This window comes from Haliotis rubra, unplaced genomic scaffold (assembly GCF_003918875.1).
Source record: "Haliotis rubra isolate DU_JTF1 unplaced genomic scaffold, ASM391887v1 Scf188, whole genome shotgun sequence".
NCBI lineage: Eukaryota > Metazoa > Mollusca > Gastropoda > Lepetellida > Haliotidae > Haliotis > Haliotis rubra.
Window position 1 is genome coordinate 387,542 of NW_025765869.1, and position 24,843 is coordinate 412,384.

At 39.3% G+C, this 24,843-nt stretch overlaps 1 protein-coding gene across 2 annotated transcripts in view; it reads right to left on the reverse strand.

Annotated features, from left to right (window-relative positions):
* Positions 1–545: 545 nt before the first annotated feature.
* Positions 546–24,843, reverse strand: part of LOC124274130 (probable ATP-dependent RNA helicase DDX10) — an 86,104-nt gene continuing 61,806 nt past the window's right edge. For both annotated transcript variants that reach the window (XM_046709452.1, XM_046709453.1), the window contains 6 exons: positions 24,023–24,593; positions 21,032–21,157; positions 13,843–14,001; positions 13,565–13,627; positions 8,984–9,117; positions 546–818 (listed from right to left, as the gene is read on the reverse strand). In XM_046709452.1, coding sequence (XP_046565408.1) covers positions 632–818; positions 8,984–9,117; positions 13,565–13,627; positions 13,843–14,001; positions 21,032–21,157; positions 24,023–24,593 — 1,240 coding nt within the window. In that variant the 3' untranslated portion in view covers positions 546–631. The remainder of the gene's footprint in view (positions 819–8,983; positions 9,118–13,564; positions 13,628–13,842; positions 14,002–21,031; positions 21,158–24,022; positions 24,594–24,843) is intronic.

Genomic DNA, 24,843 nt, shown 5'->3' on the forward strand with positions numbered 1-24,843 from the left:
AGTAGAAATGCCACATACATATTGCCCCATATGGTTTACGTTGATCACAGGTCTAATTAAAATAATTTAGAGAAGATATTTAATCCGAACGTAAACCATCATCAAACTGTTTAGCATTTGTTTTTTCTGGTAACGTTCGTCTTAACGTAGGGGGCAGACACATCAATAGAACAGCGCGCAAGTTAGCCCTGTGAGAGGATTCTTAATTTAGGTCACCGACACTGTCGTTTGTTTTCTGCCTTAGATTAATCGTAATTATCCTTAGAAAGTATTAAATTTGGCATCTTAGAAAAGAAATACAGTTCATTCTACCACCATGTATAGTGTAATAAAAGCACACTTTCGCCCTGAACTATTATAACGTTAAAGCACGAGGACTATAATAGTTCAGGGCGAAAGTGTGCTTTATTACACTATACATGGTGGTAGAGCGAACTGTATTTCTTAAATATATATATATATATATATATTTATTTTGTAATGAGGGATATGCATTGGAAAATGGCCCATGACTTTCCATGATGTCAGGGTGAACAAAGAAAGTATTTTCTGATGATAATTTTATTTACACAGTATTCACATCTGTACAGTGCTGCCCACATCACAAGAGTCACGAATGACATCCGAGCCATCAAATACAACCATGCAACAAGCGAAGTGCCATTTCCTCCTCTACTTCAAGTGCCTCATCCACACCGAGCTTCCTGTCTCGTCGGTCATCATCATCTGACGAGTGCTCGTCATCACTCTCCTCTTCCTTGTCACTCTCCTCTTCCTCATCCGGAGATGCTGGTCTCATCCTCTTTGCCGGGCTCGGTCTACAACAATCATTCAAAGATGAAATTGGGTTTCATGTTGAACAAACGTAAAGTTTCTTTATGGTGGAATGATTTTTACATATCACACCAGATACACAGACAAGACTGACACTTACAGTCTCCCATTCTTCTTTCTTTCTAACCAAACTCCCTCCAAGGCCTAATTCAACACGTTTTTTATATCTTTTCAAATGAGCACAAATTTCATATTTCACTTACATCTTATTGTTGACAGCAGATCATCTATCTGGACCAGGTACAACAGTGTTTTATGCCATCCCTAATAATCAACACTGGGCACAACATGAATAAAACTATCAAACTGAAACATGAGTCTCGTTAACCTATTCAGAGAATGACCTACTTTTCAGCCGATCCGAATTTTCTCGTGTGAAAGTGAAAATAGACATCACACACAACTATGGTTACACTGAATTCAAATTCCTTGTTTAATAAGGAAATGGTATTTACAAATGAATTTTAATTTTAAACTTTAATGCCATCATATTTCTATATTTTATGGCGAGGTGTAGGCAGCATGACCTTAACTAAGACGTCACAGACTGCCCCAGTTTGATGAGGTCGTAAAATGATTCACAATGCATCTGGCTTACTGGTTACACCTGTTATGTGTTCTTTGTGCTTATTCAGTGTAGTTCTGTAACACACAATGTGATTGATATAATATCAAGTCCGTACCAGACCGCCAAACTTTTCTAGCGGCAGAGCCTCGTTTTGAGATTTCCATGATTTCCAGGTTTCTGTTTGTCAGTGCTCGCTGTATGACAGAGCAGACTGCATGACATGTTTACAGGGATTATAAGGAGCGTAGTGTTGCAATATACAAGTGCTTAGATGTATCAAATAATACTGATTAATATTTATGTATGCAGTTAAATTAATTGGTCTCAAAATTCTGGACTGGTTATTGCGTAATAGGGCGGAACGCAGTCAACAGGAAACGAGACTGTTGTGTAATCAATGTTTTGAGTTGCAGTGACTATTTCTGTTGTAGTCACAAGACAGCCCCAGCTGGGGTCATCTCTGTCTATGAGCTGTGTCGGCCATGTCCCATTAGTCCTACTCCCACTAGTCCTACTCCCACTAGTCCTACCCCCACTAGTCTTACTCCCACTAGTCCTACTCCCACTAGTCATACAGCAAATGAGGGATTAATTAAAACAACAACAGGCACATACTAGTACCCTTTGCGCAAAATTAGAGAGCTTGAGGTTAGTTTAAACTCTAACACTGAGAATGCCACAGTCTTTGGTAATGAAAACATATAAACGAATGTTATTAAAGTAAATTACATTGAAGTTATATGAACATAATACACCACAACTGAAAATTGCAAAATCAAGGGATTCATTCCATAAGAAAACTGAAAACACACCTATTCAGACAATATTTTAGCTTTGAATCCTTGGAAAACACACACACACACACACCAATATTCATCATCTTAGCTTTTACTGTCCTTTTTTTTATCATTGTGTAATCTTTCTGTAAAGCGCCACTGAGCAGGCAATAACCTGCATATTAGGCGCTACACAAATTAATTCACAACCGTTGATAATCAAAACATTTAATTCAATGTTTAACTCTACTGACTTTGATTGGGTTTATACACGTAAAAAACATAAACTAGTGCATAAACGTTCCATGTTGTAGACTCTAGCATATCACTCTCGTTATCATGGCAGGACTGATTGAAGTGGAATACTTTACCTGAAGTTATTTAAATATAGAATAATGTGTTCATGATACCGTTTAAGTGTACAGATTATGTATGAATACTATGCTCAAGATCAGATTATGTATGTGTACTATGCTCAAGATCAGATTATGTATGAATACTATGCTCAAGATCAGATTATGTATGAATACTATGTTCAAGATCAGATTATGTATGAATACTATGTTCAAGATCAGATTATGTATGTATACTATGTTCAAGATCAGATTATGTATGTGCACTATGCTCAAGATCAGATTATGTATGAATACTATGCTCAAGATCAATTATGTATGTATACTATGTTCAAGATCAGATTATGTATGAATACTATGCTCAAGATCAGATTATGTATGAATACTATGTTCAAGATCAGATTATGTATGAATACTATGCTCAAGATCAGATTATGTATGTGTACTATGCTCAAGATCAGATTATGTATGAATACTATGTTCAAGATCAGATTATGTATGTGCACTATGCTCAAGATCAGATTATGTATGAATACTATGCTCAAGATCAATTATGTATGTATACTATGTTCAAGATCAGATTATGTATGAATACTATGCTCAAGATCAGATTATGTATGTGTACTATGCTCAAGATCAGATTATGTATGTATACTATGCTCAAGATCAGATTATGTATGTATACCATGCTCAAGATCAGATTATGTATGTGTACTATGCTCAAGATCAGATTATGTATGAATACTATGTTCAAGATCAGATTATGTATGAATACTATGCTCAAGATCAGATTATGTATGAATACTATGCTCAAGATCAGATTATGTATGAATACTATGCTCAAGATCAGATTATGTATGAATACTATGTTCAAGATCAGATTATGTATGAATACTATGCTCAAGATCAGATTATGTATGAATACTATGCTCAAGATCAGATTATGTATGAATACTATGCTCAAGATCAGATTATGTATGTGTACTATGCTCAAGATCAGATTATGTATGAATACTATGCTCAAGATCAGATTATGTATGTATACCATGCTCAAGAACAGACTATGTATGTGTACTATGCTCAAGATCAGATTATGTATGAATACTATGTTCAAGATCAGATTATGTATGAATACTATGCTCAAGATCAGATTATGTATGTGTACTATGCTCAAGATCAGATTATGTATGAATACTATGTTCAAGATCAGATTATGTATGAATACTATGCTCAAGATCAGATTATGTATGAATACTATGCTCAAGATCAGATTATGTATGAATACTATGCTCAGATTAGATTATGTATGAATACTATGTTCAAGATCAGATTATGTATGAATACTATGCTCAAGATCAGATTATGTATGTGTACTATGCTCAAGATCAGATTATGTATGAATACTATGTTCAAGATCAGATTATGTATGAATACTATGTTCAAGATCAGATTATGTATGAATACTATGCTCAAGATCAGATTATGTATGAATACTATGCTCAAGATCAGATTATGTATGAATACTATGTTCAAGATCAGATTATGTATGAATACTATGCTCAAGATCAGATTATGTATGAATACTATGCTCAAGATCAGATTATGTATGAATACTATGTTCAAGATCAGATTATGTATGTGCACTATGTTCAAGATCAGATTATGTATGTATACTATGTTCAAGATCAGATTATGTATGTATACTATGTTCAAGATCAGATTATGTATGAATACTATGTTCAAGATCAGATTATGTATGAATACTATGTTCAAGATCAGATTATGTATGAATACTATGCTCAAGATCAGATTATGTATGAATACTATGTTCAAGATCAGATTATGTATGTATACTATGTTCAAGATCAGATTATGTATGTATACTATGCTCAAGATCAGATTATGTATGAATACTATGTTCAAGATCAGATTATGTATGTGTACTATGTTCAAGATCAGATTATGTATGAATACTATGTTCAAGATCAGATTATGTATGTGTACTATGTTCAAGATCAGATTATGTATGTATACTATGTTCAAGATCAGATTATGTATGAATACTATGTTCAAGATCAGATTATGTATGAATACTATGCTCAAGATCAATTATGTATGAATACTATGTTCAAGATCAGATTATGTATGAATACTATGTTCAAGATCAGATTATGTATGAATACTATGCTCAAGATCAGATTATGTATGAATACTATGCTCAAGATCAGATTATGTATGTATACTATGCTCAAGATCAGATTATGTATGAATACTATGTTCAAGATCAGATTATGTATGTGTACTATGTTCAAGATCAGATTATGTATGTGCACTATGCTCAAGATCAGATTATGTATGAATACTATGTTCAAGATCAGATTATGTATGAATACTATGTTCAAGATCAGATTATGTATGAATACTATGCTCAAGATCAATTATGTATGAATACTATGTTCAAGATCAGATTATGTATGTGTATTATGTTCAAGATCAGATTATGTATGAATACTATGTTCAAGATCAGATTATGTATGTGTACTATGTTCAAGATCAGATTATGTATGTGTACTATGCTCAAGATCAGATTATGTATGAATACTATGTTCAAGATCAGATTATGTATGAATACTATGTTCAAGATCAGATTATGTATGAATACTATGCTCAAGATCAGATTATGTATGAATACTATGCTCAAGATCAATTATGTATAAATACTATGCTCAAGATCAGATTATGTATGAATACTATGCTCAAGATCAGATTATGTATGAATACTATGCTCAAGATCAGATTATGTATGTATACTATGCTCAAGATCAGATTATGTATGAATACTATGCTCAAGATCAGATTATGTATGAATACTATGTTCAAGATCAGATTATGTATGTATACTATGCTCAAGATCAGATTATGTATGTGTACTATGCTCAAGATCAGATTATGTATGAATACCTTGTTCAAGATCAGATTATGTATGAATACTGTACTATGCTCAAGATCAGATTATATATGAGTACTATGTTCAAGATCAGATTATGTATGAGTACTATGTTCAAGTTTAGATTATGTATGAATACTATGCTCAAGATCAGATTATGTATGAATACTATGTTCAAGATCAGATTATGTATGTATACTATGTTCAAGATCAGATTATGTATGAATACTATGTTCAAGATCAGATTATGTATGAATACTATGCTCAAGATTAGATTATGTATGTATACCATGCTCAAGATCAGATTATGTATGTGCACTATGCTCAAGATCAGATTATGTATGTGTACTATGTTCAAGATCAGATTATGTATGAATACTATGCTCAAGATCAGATTATGTATGTGTACTATGCTCAAGATCAGATTATGTATGAATACTATGCTCAAGATCAATTATGTATGAATACTATGCTCAAGATCAATTATGTATGTATACTATGTTCAAGATCAGATTATGTATGAATACTATGCTCAAGATCAGATTATGTATGAATACTATGTTCAAGATCAGATTATGTATGTATACTATGTTCAAGATCAGATTATGTATGTGTACTATGTTCAAGATCAGATTATGCATGTATACTATGCTCAAGATCAGATTATGTATGTATACTATGCTCAAGATCAGATTATGTATGAATACTATGTTCAAGATCAGATTATGTATGAATACTATGTTCAAGATCAGATTATGTATGTATACTATGCTCAAGATCAGATTATGTATGAATACTATGCTCAAGATCAGATTATGTATGAATACTATGTTCAAGATCAGATTATGTATGTATACTATGTTCAATCATCAGATTATGTATGAATACTATGTTCAAGATCAGATTATGTATGAATACTATGCTCAAGATCAGATTATGTATGTATACTATGCTCAAGATCAGATTATGTATGTGTACTATGCTCAAGATCAGATTATGTATGAATACTATGCTCAAGATCAATTATGTATGTATACTATGTTCAAGATCAGATTATGTATGAATACTATGTTCAAGATCAGATTATGTATGAATACTATGTTCAAGATCAGATTATGTATGAATACTATGTTCAAGATCAGATTATGTATGAATACTATGCTCAAGATCAGATTATGTATGAATACTATGCTCAAGATCAGATTATGTATGTATACTATGCTCAAGATCAGATTATGTATGAATACTATGCTCAAGATCAGATTATGTATGTATACTATGCTCAAGATCAGATTATGTATGTATACTATGCTCAAGATCAGATTATGTATGTATACTATGCTCAAGATCAGATTATGTATGTATACTATGCTCAAGATCAGATTATGTATGTGTACTATGCTCAAGATCAGATTATGTATGAATACTATGCTCAAGATCAGATTATGTATGAATACTATGCTCAAGATCAGATTATGTATGAATACTATGCTCAAGATCAGATTATGTATGAATACTATGTTCAAGATCAGATTATGTATGTATACTATGTTCAAGATCAGATTATGTATGAATACTATGTTCAAGATCAGATTATGTATGAATACTATGCTCAAGATTAGATTATGTATGTATACCATGCTCAAGATCAGATTATGTATGTGCACTATGCTCAAGATCAGATTATGTATGAATACTATGCTCAAGATCAATTATGTATGTATACTATGTTCAAGATCAGATTATGTATGAATACTATGTTCAAGATCAGATTATGTATGAATACTATGTTCAAGATCAGATTATGTATGAATACTATGTTCAAGATCAGATTATGTATGAATACTATGCTCAAGATCAGATTATGTATGAATACTATGCTCAAGATCAGATTATGTATGAATACTATGCTCAAGATCAGATTATGTATGAATACTATGCTCAAGATCAGATTATGTATGTATACTATGCTCAAGATCAGATTATGTATGTATACTATGCTCAAGATCAGATTATTATACTATGCTCAAGATCAGATTATGTATGTATACTATGCTCAAGATCAGATTATGTATGAATACTATGCTCAAGATCAGATTATGTATGAATACTATGCTCAAGATCAGATTATGTATGAATACTATCAAGATCAGATTATGTATGAATACTATGCTCAAGATCAGATTATGTATGAATACTATGTTCAAGATCAGATTATGTATGTATACTATGTTCAAGATCAGATATATGTATGAATACTATGTTCAAGATCAGATTATGTATGAATACTATGTTCAAGATCAGATTATGTATGAATACTATGTTCAAGATCAGATTATGTATGAATACTATGTTCAAGATCAGATTATTATGTATGAATACTATGCTCAAGATCAGATTATGTATGAATACTATGTTCAAGATCAGATTATGTATGTATACTATGTTCAAGATCAGATTATGTATGAATACTATGCTCAAGATCAGATTATGTATGAGTACTATGTTCAAGATCAGATTATGTATGAATACTATGCTCAAGATCAGATTATGTGTGAATGCTATGTTCAAGATCAGATTATGTATGTGTACTATGTTCAAGATCAGATTATGCATGAATACTATGCTCAAGATCAGATTATGTATGTGTACTATGCTCAAGATCAGATTATGTATGAATACTATGTTCAAGATCAGATTATGTATGAATACTATGTTCAAGATCAGATTATGTATGAATACTATGCTCAAGATCAGATTATGTATGAATACTATGCTCAAGATCAGATTATGTATGTGTACTATGCTCAAGATCAGATTATGTATGAATACTATGCTCAAGATTAGATTATGTATGTATACTATGCTCAAGATCAGATTATGTATGTATACTATGCTCAAGATCAGATTATGTATGTATACTATGCTCAAGATCAGATTATGTATGAATACTATGCTCAAGATCAGATTATGTATGAATACTATGCTCAAGATCAGATTATGTATGAATACTATGCTCAAGATCAGATTATGTATGAATACTATGCTCAAGATCAGATTATGCATGTATACTATGCTGAAGACAGACTATTAAAGTTCACTGATGTGAAGCTGTATTTTTGTTTCTTGGATCATTCCACTTCATTTTTACAAAGGTATTACAAAGGTAGTTGTTGATGCAGTCAACCATACCATATGTTGTTTTAACCCAGTTGACTAGAGGAACGTATGACTAATGGGTGGACACTGCAGTTTCAGCAGAGCGTGTGTGTGATGCTAGCAACAAGGCACTCTGCCTTATAGTCTGCTGCACTCACTACTTATATAGCATACACTTTTCATCCCAGGTTGAGACTCGCCTCTCAAACCGGGTCTACAAGTATGCAGAAATCCTGAAAGTACAAAAGTTTGTTTGCATATATGGGTTATGTGGGTCTCTTATAATGCAACAGGGTTTAAAAGACTCAGATGAATACTTATATTTCTCACAAAAGAAGGTACAGACCTGTCATCATCATCATCATCATCATCATCATCACCATCATCATCAAAGCCTCCAGGGCCATAAATCTTGTCTGGATCAGGGATGAAGTCAATGGCAGATTCACCTGCTTCCGTGTCCAAGACTGCATCAGCATCCTGCAAAAACCAAGTCTCAATGAAGCACTGACAAAGACAAGGTGTTTCAAGAAGGGAAAACCGTACTCCCATACATGTATTGTGACATGCAGCCCACTTACAGCTGTTCTATTTACTGTCAGCTATTGACACTATCAGTACATGCAGCTGATCTATTTACACTGTCTGTACATACAGCTGGTCTATTTACACTGTCTGTACATTCAGCTTATCTATTTACACTGTCAGTACATTCAGCTGATCTATTTACACTGTCAGTAAACACAGCTGATCGATTTACACTGTCGGTACATGCAGCTGAGCTATTGACACTGCCTGTACATACAGCTGATCTATTTACACTGTCAGTACATACAGCTGATCTATTTACACTGTCAGTAAACACAGCTGATCTATTGACACTGTCAGTACATACAGCTGATCTATTGACACTATGTACACAGCTAACCTATTACATTCAGCATAAGCTGATCTATTTATACTGTCAGTACATACAGCTGATCTATTTATACTGTCAGTAAACACAGCTTATCTATTGACACTGTCAGTAAACACAGCTGATCTATTGACACTGTCAGTACATGCAGCTGATCTATTGACACTATCAGTACATGCAGCTGATCTATTGACACTATCAGTACATGCAGCTGATTTATTGACACTGTCTGTACATACAGCTGATCTATTTACACTGTCAGTACATACAGCTGATCTATTTACACTGTCAGTACATACAGCTGATCTATTTACACTGTCAGTAAACACAGCTGATCTATTTACACTCTCAGTACACACAGCTGAGCTATTGACACTGTCAGTACATGCAGCTAACCTATTCATACTGTCAGTACATACAGCTGATCTATTTACACTGTCAGTAAACACAGCTTATCTATTGACACTGTCAGTACATACAGCTGAGCTATTTACACTGTCAGTACATGCAGCTGATCTATTGACACTATCAGTACATGCAGCTGATCTATTTACACTGTCTGTACATACAGCTGGTCTATTTACACTGTCTGTACATACAGCTGGTCTATTTACACTGTCAGTACATTCAGCTGATCTATTTACACTGTCAGTAAACACAGCTGATCGATTTACACTGTCGGTACATGCAGCTGAGCTATTGACACTGCCTGTACATACAGCTGATCTATTTACACTGTCAGTACATACAGCTGATCTATTTACACTGTCAGTAAACACAGCTGATCTATTGACACTGTCAGTACATACAGCTGATCTATTGACACTATCAGTACATTCAGCTAACCTATTCATACTGTCAGTACATACAGCTGATCTATTTACACTGTCAGTAAACACAGCTTATCTATTGACACTGTCAGTACATACAGCTGAGCTATTTACACTGTCAGTAAACACAGCTGATCTATTGACACTGTCAGTACATGCAGCTGATCTATTGACACTATCAGTACATGCAGCTGATCTATTGACACTATCAGTACATGCAGCTGATTTATTGACACTGTCTGTACATACAGCTGATCTATTTACACTGTCAGTACATACAGCTGATCTATTTACACTGTCAGTACATACAGCTGATCTATTTACACTGTCAGTAAACACAGCTGATCTATTTACACTCTCAGTAGACACAGCTGAGCTATTGACACTGTCAGTACATGCAGCTGATCTATTTACACTGTCAGTACACACAGCTGAGCTATTGACACTGTCAGTACATGCAGCTGATCTATTTACACTGTCAGTACACACAGCTGAGCTATTGACACTGTCAGTACATGCAGCTGATCTATTTACACTGTCAGTAAACAAAGCTGAGCTACTGACACTGTCAGTACATTCAGCTGATCTATTGACACTGTCTGTACATACAGCTGATCTATTTACACTGTCAGTAAACACAGCTGATCTATCTACACTGTCAGTACATGCAGCTGAGCTATTGACACTGTCAGTACATACAGCTGATCTATTTACACTGTCAGTACACACAGCTGAGCTATTGACACTATCAGTACATGCAGCTGAGCTACTGCCACGGTCAGTACATACAGCTGATCTATTTACACTGTCAGTAAACACAGCTGAGCTATTGACACAGTCAGTACATTCAGCTGAGCTATTTACACTGTCAGTACATTCAGCTAACCTATTTATACTGTCAGTACAGTAAGCTGATCTATTTACACTGTCAGTACATGCAGCTGAGCTATTTACACTGTCAGTACATACAGCTGATCTATTTACACTGTCTGTACATACAGCTGAGCTATTTACACTGTCAGTAAACACAGCTGATCTATTTACACTGTCAGTAAACACAGGTGATCTATTTACACTGTCAGTACATGCAGCTGAGCTATTGACACTGTCAGTACATACAGCTAATCTATTTACACTGTCAGTACACACAGCTGAGCTATTGACACTATCAGTACATGCAGCTGAGCTACTGCCACGGTCAGTACATATAGCTGATCTATTTACACTGTCCATACATGCACCTTAGCTATTGCCACTGTCAGTACATACAGCTGATCTATTTACGCTGTCAGTAAACACAGCTGAGCTATTGACACTGTCAGTACATTCAGCTGAGCTATTTACACTGTCAGTACATTCAGCTAACCTATTTATACTGTCAGTACATTCAGCTGATCTATTTACACTGTCAGTACATGCAGCTGAGCTATTTACACTGTCAGTACATACAGTTGATCTATTTACACTGTCAGTACATTCAGCTAACCTATTTATACTGTCAGTACATTCAGCTGATCTATTTACACTGTCAGTACATGCAGCTGAGCTATTTACACTGTCAGTACATTCAGCTGAGCTATTTACACTGTCAGTACATTCAGCTAACCTATTTATACTGTCAGTACATTCAGCTGATCTATTTACACTGTCAGTACATGCAGCTGAGCTATTTACACTGTCAGTACATACAGCTGAGATAATTACACTGTCAGTACATGCAGCTGATCTATTTACACTGTCAGTACATTCAGCTGATCTATTTACACAGTCAGTACATTCAGCTGATCTATTTACACTGTCAGTGAGGTGAGGTGAGGTGAAATTGGGTTTAACGTCGTGCTTGAGAATATTTCGCTCATATGACGATGTGCATGCGTGTGTATGTGTATGTGCGGCTGCTTGTACTAGCCCAGACTTAAGCTGGTTTTATAGTGCTAGCCCACTGAGATACCATGCCGCAGTGAAGCATGAATACCCCACTCAGACACATTATACTGACTGCGAGCCGACCAGTCCTTGTTGTACCCATTAATGCCGAGCGCCAGGCAGGGACCAACAAGTACCATATTTTTACGTCTTTTGGTATGACGTGGTCGGGGATCAAACCTGTGACCTTCCGCTCTCCGGGCGGACGCTCTAACCACTACACCACGGAGGTGGTCACACTGTCAGTACATTCAGCTGATCTATTTCCACTGTCAGTACATTCAGCTGATCTATTTCCACTGTCAGTACATACAGCTGATCTATTTACACTGTCAGTACATTCAGCTGATCTATTTACACTGTCGGTACATGCAGCTGATCTATTTACACTGTCAGTACATGCAGCTGAGCTATTTACACTGTCAGTATATTCAGCTGAGCTATTTACACTGTCAGTACATTCAGCTAACCTATTTATACTGTCAGTACATTCAGCTGATCTATTTACACTGTCAGTACATGCAGCTGAGCTATTTACACTGTCAGTACATACAGCTGAGATAATTACACTGTCAGTACATGCAGCTGATCTATTTACACTGTCAGTACATTCAGCTGATCTATTTACACTGTCAGTACATTCAGCTGATCTATTTACACTGTCAGTACATTCAGCTGATCTATTTACACTGTCAGTGAGGTGAGGTGAGGTGAAATTGGGTTTAACGTCGTGCTTGAGAATATTTCGCTCATATGACGATGTGCATGCGTGTGTATGTGAATGTGCGGCTGCTTGTACTAGCCCAGACTTAAGCTGGTTTTATAGTGCTAGCCCACAGAGATACCATGCCGCAGTGAAGCATGAATACCCCACTCAGACACATTATACTGACTGCGAGCCGACCAGTCCTTGTTGTACCCATTAATGCCGAGCGCCAGGCAGGGACCAACAAGTACCATATTTTTACGTCTTTTGGTATGACGTGGTCGGAGATCAAACCTGTGACCTTCCGCTCTCCGGGCGGACGCTCTAACCACTACACCACGGAGGTGGTCACACTGTCAGTACATTCAGCTGATCTATTTCCACTGTCAGTACATTCAGCTGATCTATTTCCACTGTCAGTACATTCAGCTGAGCTATTTACACTGTCAGTACATACAGCTGATCTATTTACACTGTCAGTACATTCAGCTGATCTATTTACACTGTCGGTACATGCAGCTGATCTCATAAGTTGCAGCATCTACTTACACTGAGCTCCTCTGCCGCCTGTTTCTTCTTTCGTCTCTCATCTTTCTTCTTGAATCTTTCCTCCTGTCATTGAGAGATGTCATCAGTGAAACAGTATGGAAGCAGTACACAGAACTGGTGCAAGACATTGCAACAAAGGTGGTCGTCTTACTTTGGGAGGATTTTCATTACATTAATTCAATGGGGAACTAGTCCTTTAACTTTGTCTCAGAGTAACTGTTTATTAACTCACCCTGTGCTTTCTCCCTTAACTACGATGTAACTATTGATCTACTTACTCTGTGCATCAGTTTGACCTTCTCACGGTGTAACTGTTTATCAAACTTGTCCTCTTCCTGTAACCTCTGTCTAGCTGCAGCAATGTTTATTCCCCCCAAGTCATCATCATCTTCAAATGTCTTTTTCACCTGAGGCTTTTTGTAGATGTCAGAAACTTCCTGTAACAAAAAGAGTCCATGAGCATTTAGAAGACAGACAGATTAATTTCAGTAAATGCATTACCCATGAAGTTGGAACAGGCCGTGAATACTGTGATTGTAGCTATAATGATCTAATAAACCAGCCATTGTTTCACTGTGGAATAGTCCGTAAACCACACTCACAGTACCATGCATCATTCCTGATGTGACTGTCACTTTTCAGATCATAACTGACTTCTGAGGGTAAATGTCACATGCCTTGCATGCTCTAAACTTATGATCTCACGACAAAGTCTTTGTGTCTCAACATGTAACTTAATTAAATCATGATATTCTGTAGTCAAAACAATGTCATTCGAAAATAAATGTAATTTTCTGACTAAAATTGATATTTTATACTTATCCTGACTCATGCCAAATGCTTGTCTCCTTCTTGATAGTGGAACACTTGAAATCCCTTGAAGTTCCCTTCTAAAAAGCGGATGTAAAATCATCACTCACCCACGAGTAGTCTCCCTTGCCTCTTTTGGCGCCCTTTTGTGTCACATGACCAGCCATGTTTGTCACTCTCTCCATATGTATGCCCGACACCCGGATTTACAGGGAAATCCAGAGTGCCCTGAGAGGGGAGGTTGGGAAGGCTGACCTCATGAGCCAGGATAAGTATAAAATATCAATTTTAGTCAGAAAATTACATATTTTTCCTTATCCTGACTCATGCTAAATGCTTGCAGAATCCGTCGGAATTGGTGGTGGGTCAGGCCACTTCCTGGATTCACTGGTTGTTGATTTACGTCCTGTATTACCCCGATGGGAACTTATGACGGCACTGCTGATGATTCTGTTCTTCCAGCTTCCCTCTGATGAGTCGGGGCGCGGGGGGGGGAAACCAGAACTTGTCAGACTTCTTCCGAAACTTCTGACAATTTTGTGTGGATTTTTAGATATACAGTCGTTTTTTGTGTTTTTCTTGAAAATGTCCGGATAAACGATTTTCCAGATATCTGAACCACGGACCATATGTAAAAACACATACAAAGAAACGAACATAATAGACCTCTGACAAAACCTTTATTGATAAGACATCAATAAATAACAGTGCATACATAAATATCATCTTGTCAAATAAAGTAGTAAAGTCAATAACACGTGTGAACATACCTGCACATGCATCTGTCTGTCACATGCTGGCAACCAATCACGAAACAGTTCTGATGTCATCCACGTGTTGGCATTGTTCCTGTACCTAACATACACTTCCGGATTAAAGTCACTACAAAAACAACGGGGACGTCTAGCCTTACCAATCACAACTCAAAATTAACTCAGTGTCACCTTGCTAATTACAGGTAGTTAATCCTCTCACGCTCAAAGACCGCTCTTTTATGTCGGTAAAATGCGTGTGTAAACATACTGACACGTGCTCAGCCATCCGGATATACAAGAAAAAAAATGCATATAATTTAGCGTTTTGTATGTGAAAATGACCATCCAGTTACGGAAACCGGATTTCCGGATAAGTGAGTAGTTTTACAACATTGTGAATTCGTTTTGAGGAATTTTCGTTCGGAAGTCGAGTTTTCCAGATATCTGAGGTTCGGATAAACGGGGCACGACTGTACTAAAGTTCAATAAGTTATCTATTGCAACTCCATCTCTTGATGCGCGCATCAAGTGGAGATGCGACCCTTCTTCATGTACGAGTATGTCCTAGACAAGTACAGGGTCTATCACTCATGCTAGCCTGTCCTAGACGTGTGCATGGACTTTAACCATTTGCTCTCCAGAGCGTTGGTTTTCACAAGTCACGTGATAAAAGGGTGAGATTTTTCTCAGCGCCTTTGTGGAACCGTTAGTTGTTGTGCTACAACAAGTGGCCCAAACTGGTGAATGCCTGAGACGTCTTCGGTGGCAATGTCTCTGAAGTAGTGGTTGGCAAACACTGTTGTCCGATTTCCAAAAGCAGTCCTCCATTATTGTTGTAATCGAGCAGTTTCCATGCAGAGCAAGTGTAGATGCCAAGGCTCTGACTTTGTGGGGATTGGAGGCCTCATGGAGGCTCAAGTCCTGCTGCTTTGTAGGCCCTTAGTATGACGGCTCTCATCCATATCAAAATCGTTGTCCGTGAGACTTACGTGGGCGTCTAAGTGGATAAGGGGATGAATAGGCGCTTGAATTTTCGTCTCCTTGTTTTTGTCCTTTGTAGGTAGACTTTTAGTGCTCTGACAGGGCATAAGGATAAATCCTGTGTATCCTGTGGCCCAAGGACTGTAGAGAGTGCTGGGATGTGGAACTGTCTAGCAGGCTGGCCGGGCAGTTGGTTCTTGGCAATAAAAACCCATCTCAGTCCTAGATGTACGATGTCAAGATGTCTTGATTCAAATCGTGTTCGATAAAGTCCAGAGCATGTATTTCTGACATCCTTGCTGCTGTTGCTAGGGCGATCAGGAACAGCGTTTTCTGTGTCAGTAGTTCAAAGGATGTCCATTCTAGAGGCTCGTAGGCGTCACTGGTGAGATGTTGTAGAACTATGTTGAGATCCCAGGCAGGAGCCTTGAATTTCTTTTGTTGGTCTTCTAACTTGAACGAGCGTAGTAGTGCCAGTATCTCTGGTACTTTGGTCAGCTTGACACCCGTCTTCATGGTGATAACTGTGCTGAGAGCAGCCAGGTACGTTGAGAGTGTTGAACCTTTTAAGTGTCTCGTCTGTCGCAAATGACACTTGAGGATGGGTTGCTTTTACTGCTGTAAAGCCTTTCCTTGTTGCATACTGTTCAAATCTCTGCCACTTGGCGTCATACAAGTTGCGAGTTGATCTGCGTTGAGCTAGTGTCACTGCTTTCGCTGCTCTGGCGGAGTACCCTCTAGTCTTCAGGCAAGCTTTGATACGCTCCACGCGTGTAGCTGGAACAATGCTGGATTCCCGTGAGCTTGCTTGGTGTGTGGATGGACGAGCAGGTTCGACCACCCTGGTAGTTTCAGGGTTGGACTTCCGAGTTCTTGTATGAAGACGGGAAACCATACCCTCGCTGGCCAATAGGGCGCGACCAAAATCAGTTGCAACGTTGTCGTCTGCTTGATTTTCTGTATTACTTGTGGTAATTAGTTTAGTCCTTCCCATGAGATGCTTAAAGCGTCTGTTGCCCATGCCTGAGGATCCGGAATCGGTGAGACGAATGTTGGTAGTTGCTTGTTGAACTTTGTTGCAAACAGGTCTATCAGTGGAGATCCTATTGTCTGTATGACGAACCGGGGAACACTTCTGGGTGTAACATCCTTTCCGTCGGGGATGGTTGTAGTGGACGAGATAGGGCGTCTGCTATGACATTCTTTGCTCCTGGAATGTGGCATGCCTTCATGTAGATGTTCAGGTCGACGACGATGCTGAACAGGAGAAAGCTGAGTTGTAGCAGACTTGTTGATCCTTGTTTGTTGATGTAGAACGCTACTGTGAAGTTGTCCGTGTGGACCGTGAGTCTTGCGTTCTTTAGTACACTGGACCAGTGTTGTGAAGCGTTGATCACTGCTTTCATCTCCAATAGGTTGATGTGCAGACTCTGACTCGACCACTTCTCTGCTGCCACTTCGTTGTCGAGGTGGGCACCCAATCCTTGTAGGGAGGCATCCACGTAGAGATGAGTGTTGCAAACCGGCTCTGACAAAAAAAAGTTCCTCCACAAACATTCGACTTCTAAGTCCACCATAGGAGGTATGGTTTCAGTCTGTCAGGTAGTATCAGTGGATCCAGATTGTCGAGATGGGCGTTTACAAATATTTGTAGTGGGCGCAGCTGTAATCTCCCTCTGTGAGTCATGTCTTGAGCTGAGGTGAGTAGACCGAGCATGTTTTGCCAAGTACGTAGTGTCAACGGCGAGAGCATTGCTTGAGAAATCATATGTTGTATCTTGACCCAACAATCCTCTGGGACGACTATGCGATTCACCGGCGTGGGTGGTATTCCTAGAAATTGAAGATCCTGTTTCGGCTCCAGTTCCGACTTGAGGAGATTTACCAGCCATCCTAACTGAGTGAGAAGCCTGATGGTGAAGTCTAGTTGCAGTCTGAGTTGACTGGGATCTTGATGAACTTGAATTCCGTCATCCAGGTAAAAAGCACTGCGTAGACCTCGACGATGTAGATATGTGATGATGGGCTTGGTCACTCGAGTAAACAACCGACGATATTCCAAACGGTAGAACCTTCCACTGGAAGTGATGTCCATTGAAAAGGAATCTTAGGTATTTTCTTGAATCTGGATGTATTGAGATTTGTAGGTACGCATCTTGTAGATCTATGCCGGCGAGGTAGTCTGATGGATGTATCATCTTGAATTTTGCTAGTCTGCGGAGATAATCCTGGTTGAACTTCCTCATGTTGTAGATGAGCTGAAACTTCTCCTTAGATTCTTCTTCACTACTAGAAAATTTGGGGAATAAAAACTGGGCGTGATGAGATCTTGATTTATCTCTTCTACTGCATCTTTGTCGAGTAGAGTCTTGATTGCGTCGTCCAGTTTCTATGTCTGGTCGGCTGCGTAGTTGAAGGGCAGCGGGTTGCTTGTAAGCGGCGGGGTGGCATCCAACTGTATCTTCCGGGGTTGCTTCTGGGGGCTCCGGTTGGGCGACGAAAAGAACCTCTTCCTCCTCTTGAGTTGGAATACTTCTTTTCTCTGGCTCTCTGGACTCCTGCAAACTTGGATTTGTTGGAGTAGCGTTGGGACGTCTGGCGAAACCACATTTGCCAAGGTATCTATGGACTTTATCATCATGACTTCCCTTGATTCGTGTGTAACCTCTTTGGCGACTTCTTCAATTCCTCCTCCGAAGATGGATGATGCTGACCATGGGACTCTGCATAAGGACTTGGTGAACCGCTCACTCCAGGTGCACGATGACAATAATCCTTGCCTCCTCAGGAGAGTCAGGCCCGCTGATGTGGATGCTAGATGCTCTGATATAAACTGGTGGTCCTTTTTCTGAGTCAGTAGAGCAGAATATATCATCTGGTCGTCTTCGGCGGTAGAGTTCTTGAACTTCGAGATGAGTGCTTCGTTGATAGCCCTAGACCTGGCTAGTCCGAAGAAGGTACGTCTAGTAGTCGTATCCAGTTGCGCTAGCCTCTTGTCCTCTATCTTGTAAGTTCTATAGCGGGAGTCGTTGATGATCTTGTAGTCCTCATCAATCTCTGGTGCCTTCAGGAAGGGTTCCATGTGATGTAAGGGGAATCTCCTGGCGTTGGATGTCGGGATATGCTGGTTCTGGAACTTGGTAGCCTTATCAAAGGTTGAGATGAGATGGTCCCGGTACTTGGGGATCGGGTCGATAGGTGGAAAGGTGAGTGTGTCGAAATCATCGTTGGACATCTTGTATGTAAACACTTCGTCTGTGTCCTTGGAAGGTGATGCTAGGTCCAGGCCATTAGCAATCCATGAGGTTACTTCCGCATCGGAGAATATGACTTCACCTTCTTCATCTGATTTAGACATCTCCCGATCTGACGATCCACGACAACGTGAAGATCTGTATGACGAACTGTGCGCAGGTGAGCGATCCCGAGTCCGTGCGTCTGAGTCCGATGGTGATGACGACCCGTATCTACGACGTCTGTAGGGCTCAGGAGAACGCTGCGATCTGCTTCTGCGTGGAGAATTTTTAGCGGCTCCTTCAGAGACGTCTAAGGCTGAGCTGACGTTAGTAGCGTTGTCCAGGCTCCTAACTTCAGATGGGGAAGATCGTCGGGTGCGTGAGCCTTTACGAAGGCTGCCCTCTTCTTCCAAGTGTGTTGGAGAGACTGCTGAATCTTGGCTAGTAGTCATCGTAGTGGTCTTCATAGCAGCTTTCTCCTGCGCGAAGCGACGTTCCATCATCAACATCATCGGGTCTGTAAACTGTTGCATGAACAGTCCTGGGTTGAAGTTCTGCGATGTCTGAAGAGATTGCTGCAGGGATGATGATGCTTCTGACAACGATGAGGTGTCTTCCAAGGCACGCTGCACTTGTGAAGAGTTGACGCTGCTGCTATCTCTGGTACCCGATGTCTGCGTTGATAGAAGGTCTTCTGTCAATGTCTGCGCTGATAAAGTTGCCGATGTAGCTGTAGAAGCAGGCTTCGTCTTCTTGCTGACGACTGTGACTTCAGGTATGAGATGGGGGGGAATCATCATACACGTCTGCTTCTTCCGGAGGTACAATCTCGGCAGAGAAGAATCTCGTCTTCTGCGTAGAGCTGTGTAGAGACTTCGACGAAGTCTTAGGGGTAGTAGCCTTCTTCTTCTGTGTTGAAGATGATCTAGTCTTCTTCGTCTGCGAAGAGGTCAGCTCCGTTGACGACGATCTCTTATTGGCTCCAGAGTACATCACTGGAACAGCAACCTGCCCCCATAAAACGCTTGGCAATTCACTGGAATTATGAACATCGGCAGCAGTAATTAAACACACAGTTATCTGCGTAATCACTCGATTTAGACATGACTTGTGAATACCTTCTTACCCAGTCCTATGCATGTCTATGAATGGAAAAAGGTAGTTATTAAATTCAAAAGTGGTTAAATTCAGACAATGTTTACAGCGAGAGCTGAAAGAACATGAAGTAGTGCAATCAGGACATAATAAATGTGGGTCAGCCGCAGACAGCCGGTACCTACAACGAATACAAGTTTTCATCAAATGTAAACACGATGAAAAACATGTCAAACAACGAATAATTTAGATCAAATTTCGAACCAAATAGTAGTATACAATCCTAAAAACCATATACAGCAATAATTTTGATCTAAAGGTCCAAAAGAGAAAAGGGTATGTGGCGTATAAGGACCCAGGTGCTCTCACAACCATCCTCAAGGGCGAAGAAGGAGAGAGTGACAAACATGGCTGGTCATGTGACACAAAAGGGCGCCAAAGGAGGCAATGGAGACTACTCGTGGGTGAGTGATGATTTTACATCCCCTTTTAGAAGGGAACTTCAAGGGATTTCAAGTGTTCCACTATCATTCGCAAGAAGGAGACAAGCATTTGGCATGAGTCAGGATAAGGAAATATAGTTAGATTACCTCCCCTGTGTCATCAAACTTGATCTTGGTATTAAGCTGGATGTTTTTCTTAAGCAGTTTCTTCACAGTTGTTGCTTTTGTTGTCGGCTTCTTCTTGACAATACTTTCTTTCTTCCTCTTCTCCATCTGATAACAGACAGAACATGAAAACTTAGCACTAGTAATTGATCACTACTGATGATGGGAGATATAAGATGTCACCCAACCCTCACAGTTTCCATCACAAGTCTACAAGTTTATCTGATCACTACTGATGATGGGAGATATAAGATGTCACCCAAACCCTCAGTTTCCATCACAGGTCTACAAGTATATCTGATCACTACTGATGATGGGAGATATAAGATGTCACCCAAACCCTCAGTTTCCATCACAGGTCTACAAGTTTATCTGATCACTACTGATGATGGGAGATATAAGATGTCACCTAAGCCTCAGTTTCCATCACAGGTCTACAAGTTTATCTGATCACTACTGATGATGGGAGATATAAGATGTCACCCAAACCCTCAGTTTCCATCACAGGTCTACAAGTTTATCTGATCACTACTGATGATGGGAGATATAAGATGTCACCCAAACCCTCAGTTTCCATCACAGGTCTACAAGTATATCTGATCACTACTGATGATGGGAGATATAAGATGTCACCCAAACCCTCAGTTTCCATCACAGGTCTACAAGTATATCTGATCACTACTGATGATGGGAGATATAAGATGTCACCCAAACCCTCAGTTTCCATCACAGGTCTACAAGTATATCTGATCACTACTGATGATGGGAGATATAAGATGTCACCCAAACCCTCAGTTTCCATCACAGGTCTACAAGTATATCTGATCACTACTGATGATGGGAGATATAAGATGTCACCCAAACCCTCAGTTTCCATCACAGGTCTACAAGTATATCTGATCACTACTGATGATGGGAGATATAAGATGTCACCCAAACCCTCAGTTTCCATCACAGGTCTACAAGTTTATCTGATCACTACTGATGATGGGAGATATAAGATGTCACCTAAGCCCTCAGTTTCCATCACAGGTCTACAAGTTTATCTGATCACTACTGATGATGGGAGATATAAGATGTCACCCAAACCCTCAGTTTCCATCACAGGTCTACAAGTTTATCTGATCACTACTGATGATGGGAGATATAAGATGTCACCCAAACCCTCAGTTTCCATCACAGGTCTACAAGTTTATCTGATCACTACTGATGATGGGAGATATAAGATGTCACCCAAACCCTCAGTTTCCATCACAGGTCTACAAGTATATCTGATCACTACTGATGATGGAAGATATAAGATGTCACCCAAACCCTCAGTTTCCATCACAGGTCTACAAGTATATCTGATCACTACTGATGATGGGAGATATAAGATGTCACCCAAACCCTCAGTTTCCATCACAGGTCTACAAGTATATCTGATCACTACTGATGATGGGAGATATAAGATGTCACCCAAACCCTCAGTTTCCATCACAGGTCTACAAGTTTATCTGATCACTACTGATGATGGGAGATATAAGATGTCACCCAAACCCTCAGTTTCCATCACAGGTCTACAAGTATATCTGATCACTACTGATGATGGGAGATATAAGATGTCACCCAAACCCTCAGTTTCCATCACAGGTCTACAAGTTTATCTGATCACTACTGATGATGGGAGATATAAGATGTCACCCAAACCCTCAGTTTCCATCACAGGTCTACAAGTTTATCTGATCACTACTGATGATGGGAGATATAAGATGTCACCCAACCCCTCAGCTTCCATCACAGGTCTACAAGTTTATCTGATCACTACTGATGATGGGAGATATAAGATGTCACCCAACCCTCAGTTTCCATCACAGGTCTACAAGTTTATCTGATCACTACTGATGATGGGAGATATAAGATGTCACCCAACCCCTCAGTTTCCATCACAGGTCTACAAGTATATCTGATCACTACTGATGATGGGAGATATAAGATGTCACCCAAACCCTCAGTTTCCATCACAGGTCTACAAGTTTATCTGATCACTACTGATGATGGGAGATATAAGATGTCACCCAAACCCTCAGTTTCCATCACAGGTCTACAAGTATATCTGATCACTACTGATGATGGGAGATATAAGATGTCACCCAACCCTCAGTTTCCATCACAGGTCTACAAGTTTATCTGATCACTACTGATGATGGGAGATATAAGATGTCACCCAAACCCTCAGTTTCCATCACAGGTCTACAAGTATATCTGATCACTACTGATGATGGGAGATATAAGATGTCACCCAAACCCTCAGTTTCCATCACAGGTCTACAAGTATATCTGATCACTACTGATGATGGAAGATATAAGATGTCACCCAACCCCTCAGTTTCCATCACAAGTCTACAAGTATATCTGATCACTACTGATGATGGGAGATATAAGATGTCACCCAACCCCTTAGTTTCCATCACAGGTCTACAAGTATATCTGATCACTACTGATGATGGGAGATATAAGATGTCACCCAAACCCTCAGTTTCCATCACAGGTCTACAAGTTTATCTGATCACTACTGATGATGGGAGATATAAGATGTCACCCAAACCCTCAGTTTCCATCACAGGTCTACAAGTATATCTGATCACTACTGATGATGGAAGATATAAGATGTCACCCAACCCCTCAGTTTCCATTACAGGTCTACAAGTATATCTGATCACTACTGATGATGGGAGATATAAGATGTCACCCAACCCTCACAGTTTCCATCACAGGTCTACAAGTTTATCTGATCACTACTGGAGACATGCTACACATCGCCCTGCCCCTGACAGCCATCACACACATACAACATGCAAGTACATCTGATCACCAGACTTCTGTTCAACTGTTTGAAGAGACAAGAAATGCCAGGTTACTGTAGTTTTCTTATCAAGAAACATATCTATGGATATTGTTGAAGCCCAAGTATAACCAAACATATGGTGGTACCTCATCCTCACTATCGTCTTCCTCCAAGTGTATTGTACGTTTCACTTTAAACAGGTCCTCATCATCGTGGACGTCAAATATGAAAGGAACACTACGATCGGTGTTCTGAGGCCTGACTAGAGAATTCATGTTGGTCCTGTTGGTCTCTGACTCGGCACTACTGTCATCACTTCCTTCCACTGAATCATCATCAGAATTCGAGTCAACATCACTGTCATCACTTTCATCTTTGCCTGTTTCAGGATCCTCACTTTCAGATGAATCAGAAGTCCTCTCACTTATCAAAGATTTCAAAGCATGTTTATTTCCTTGTGAGCTGGAGGATGACTCATTAAACTTCCTTTGGATTATCTGCTGCAGATCGCCCTCGTCCTCTGATGAAGCACTGGATGATGTGTCCCCGGGACTCCCCTTCCTTCCTGATGTGTCAGTGGCAGCATGTGTTGCCCTCACCAACACTTTGGTGCTTGTGTCCTGCATTTCCTGTCGCTGGTCTTGAAGTCGGTCCTGGCGCCGCTTCTCATCCCGCTGCAAGAATCTCACCCGTGGCACAACAGCCAAGCCCAGTGATCTGAAGCAAAAGAATACTTGTTGTAACTCTCACAAATCACTAACTTATAAGAATGCTTGCTTTAAGGGACTACTCCATAAGAATCCATCAACACAACATCAGGAGTAGGTGATGTGTGTACAGCCTGACACGGAAGCGTCTGAATGTGTGCTCACTATGGTGAGGTATAGCACATTTAATGAATTCCAAAATATCTGTTCATTCAGGAAACAGTTCCAAACAGCAAAATGAACTCATGGCAGTCAGGAGA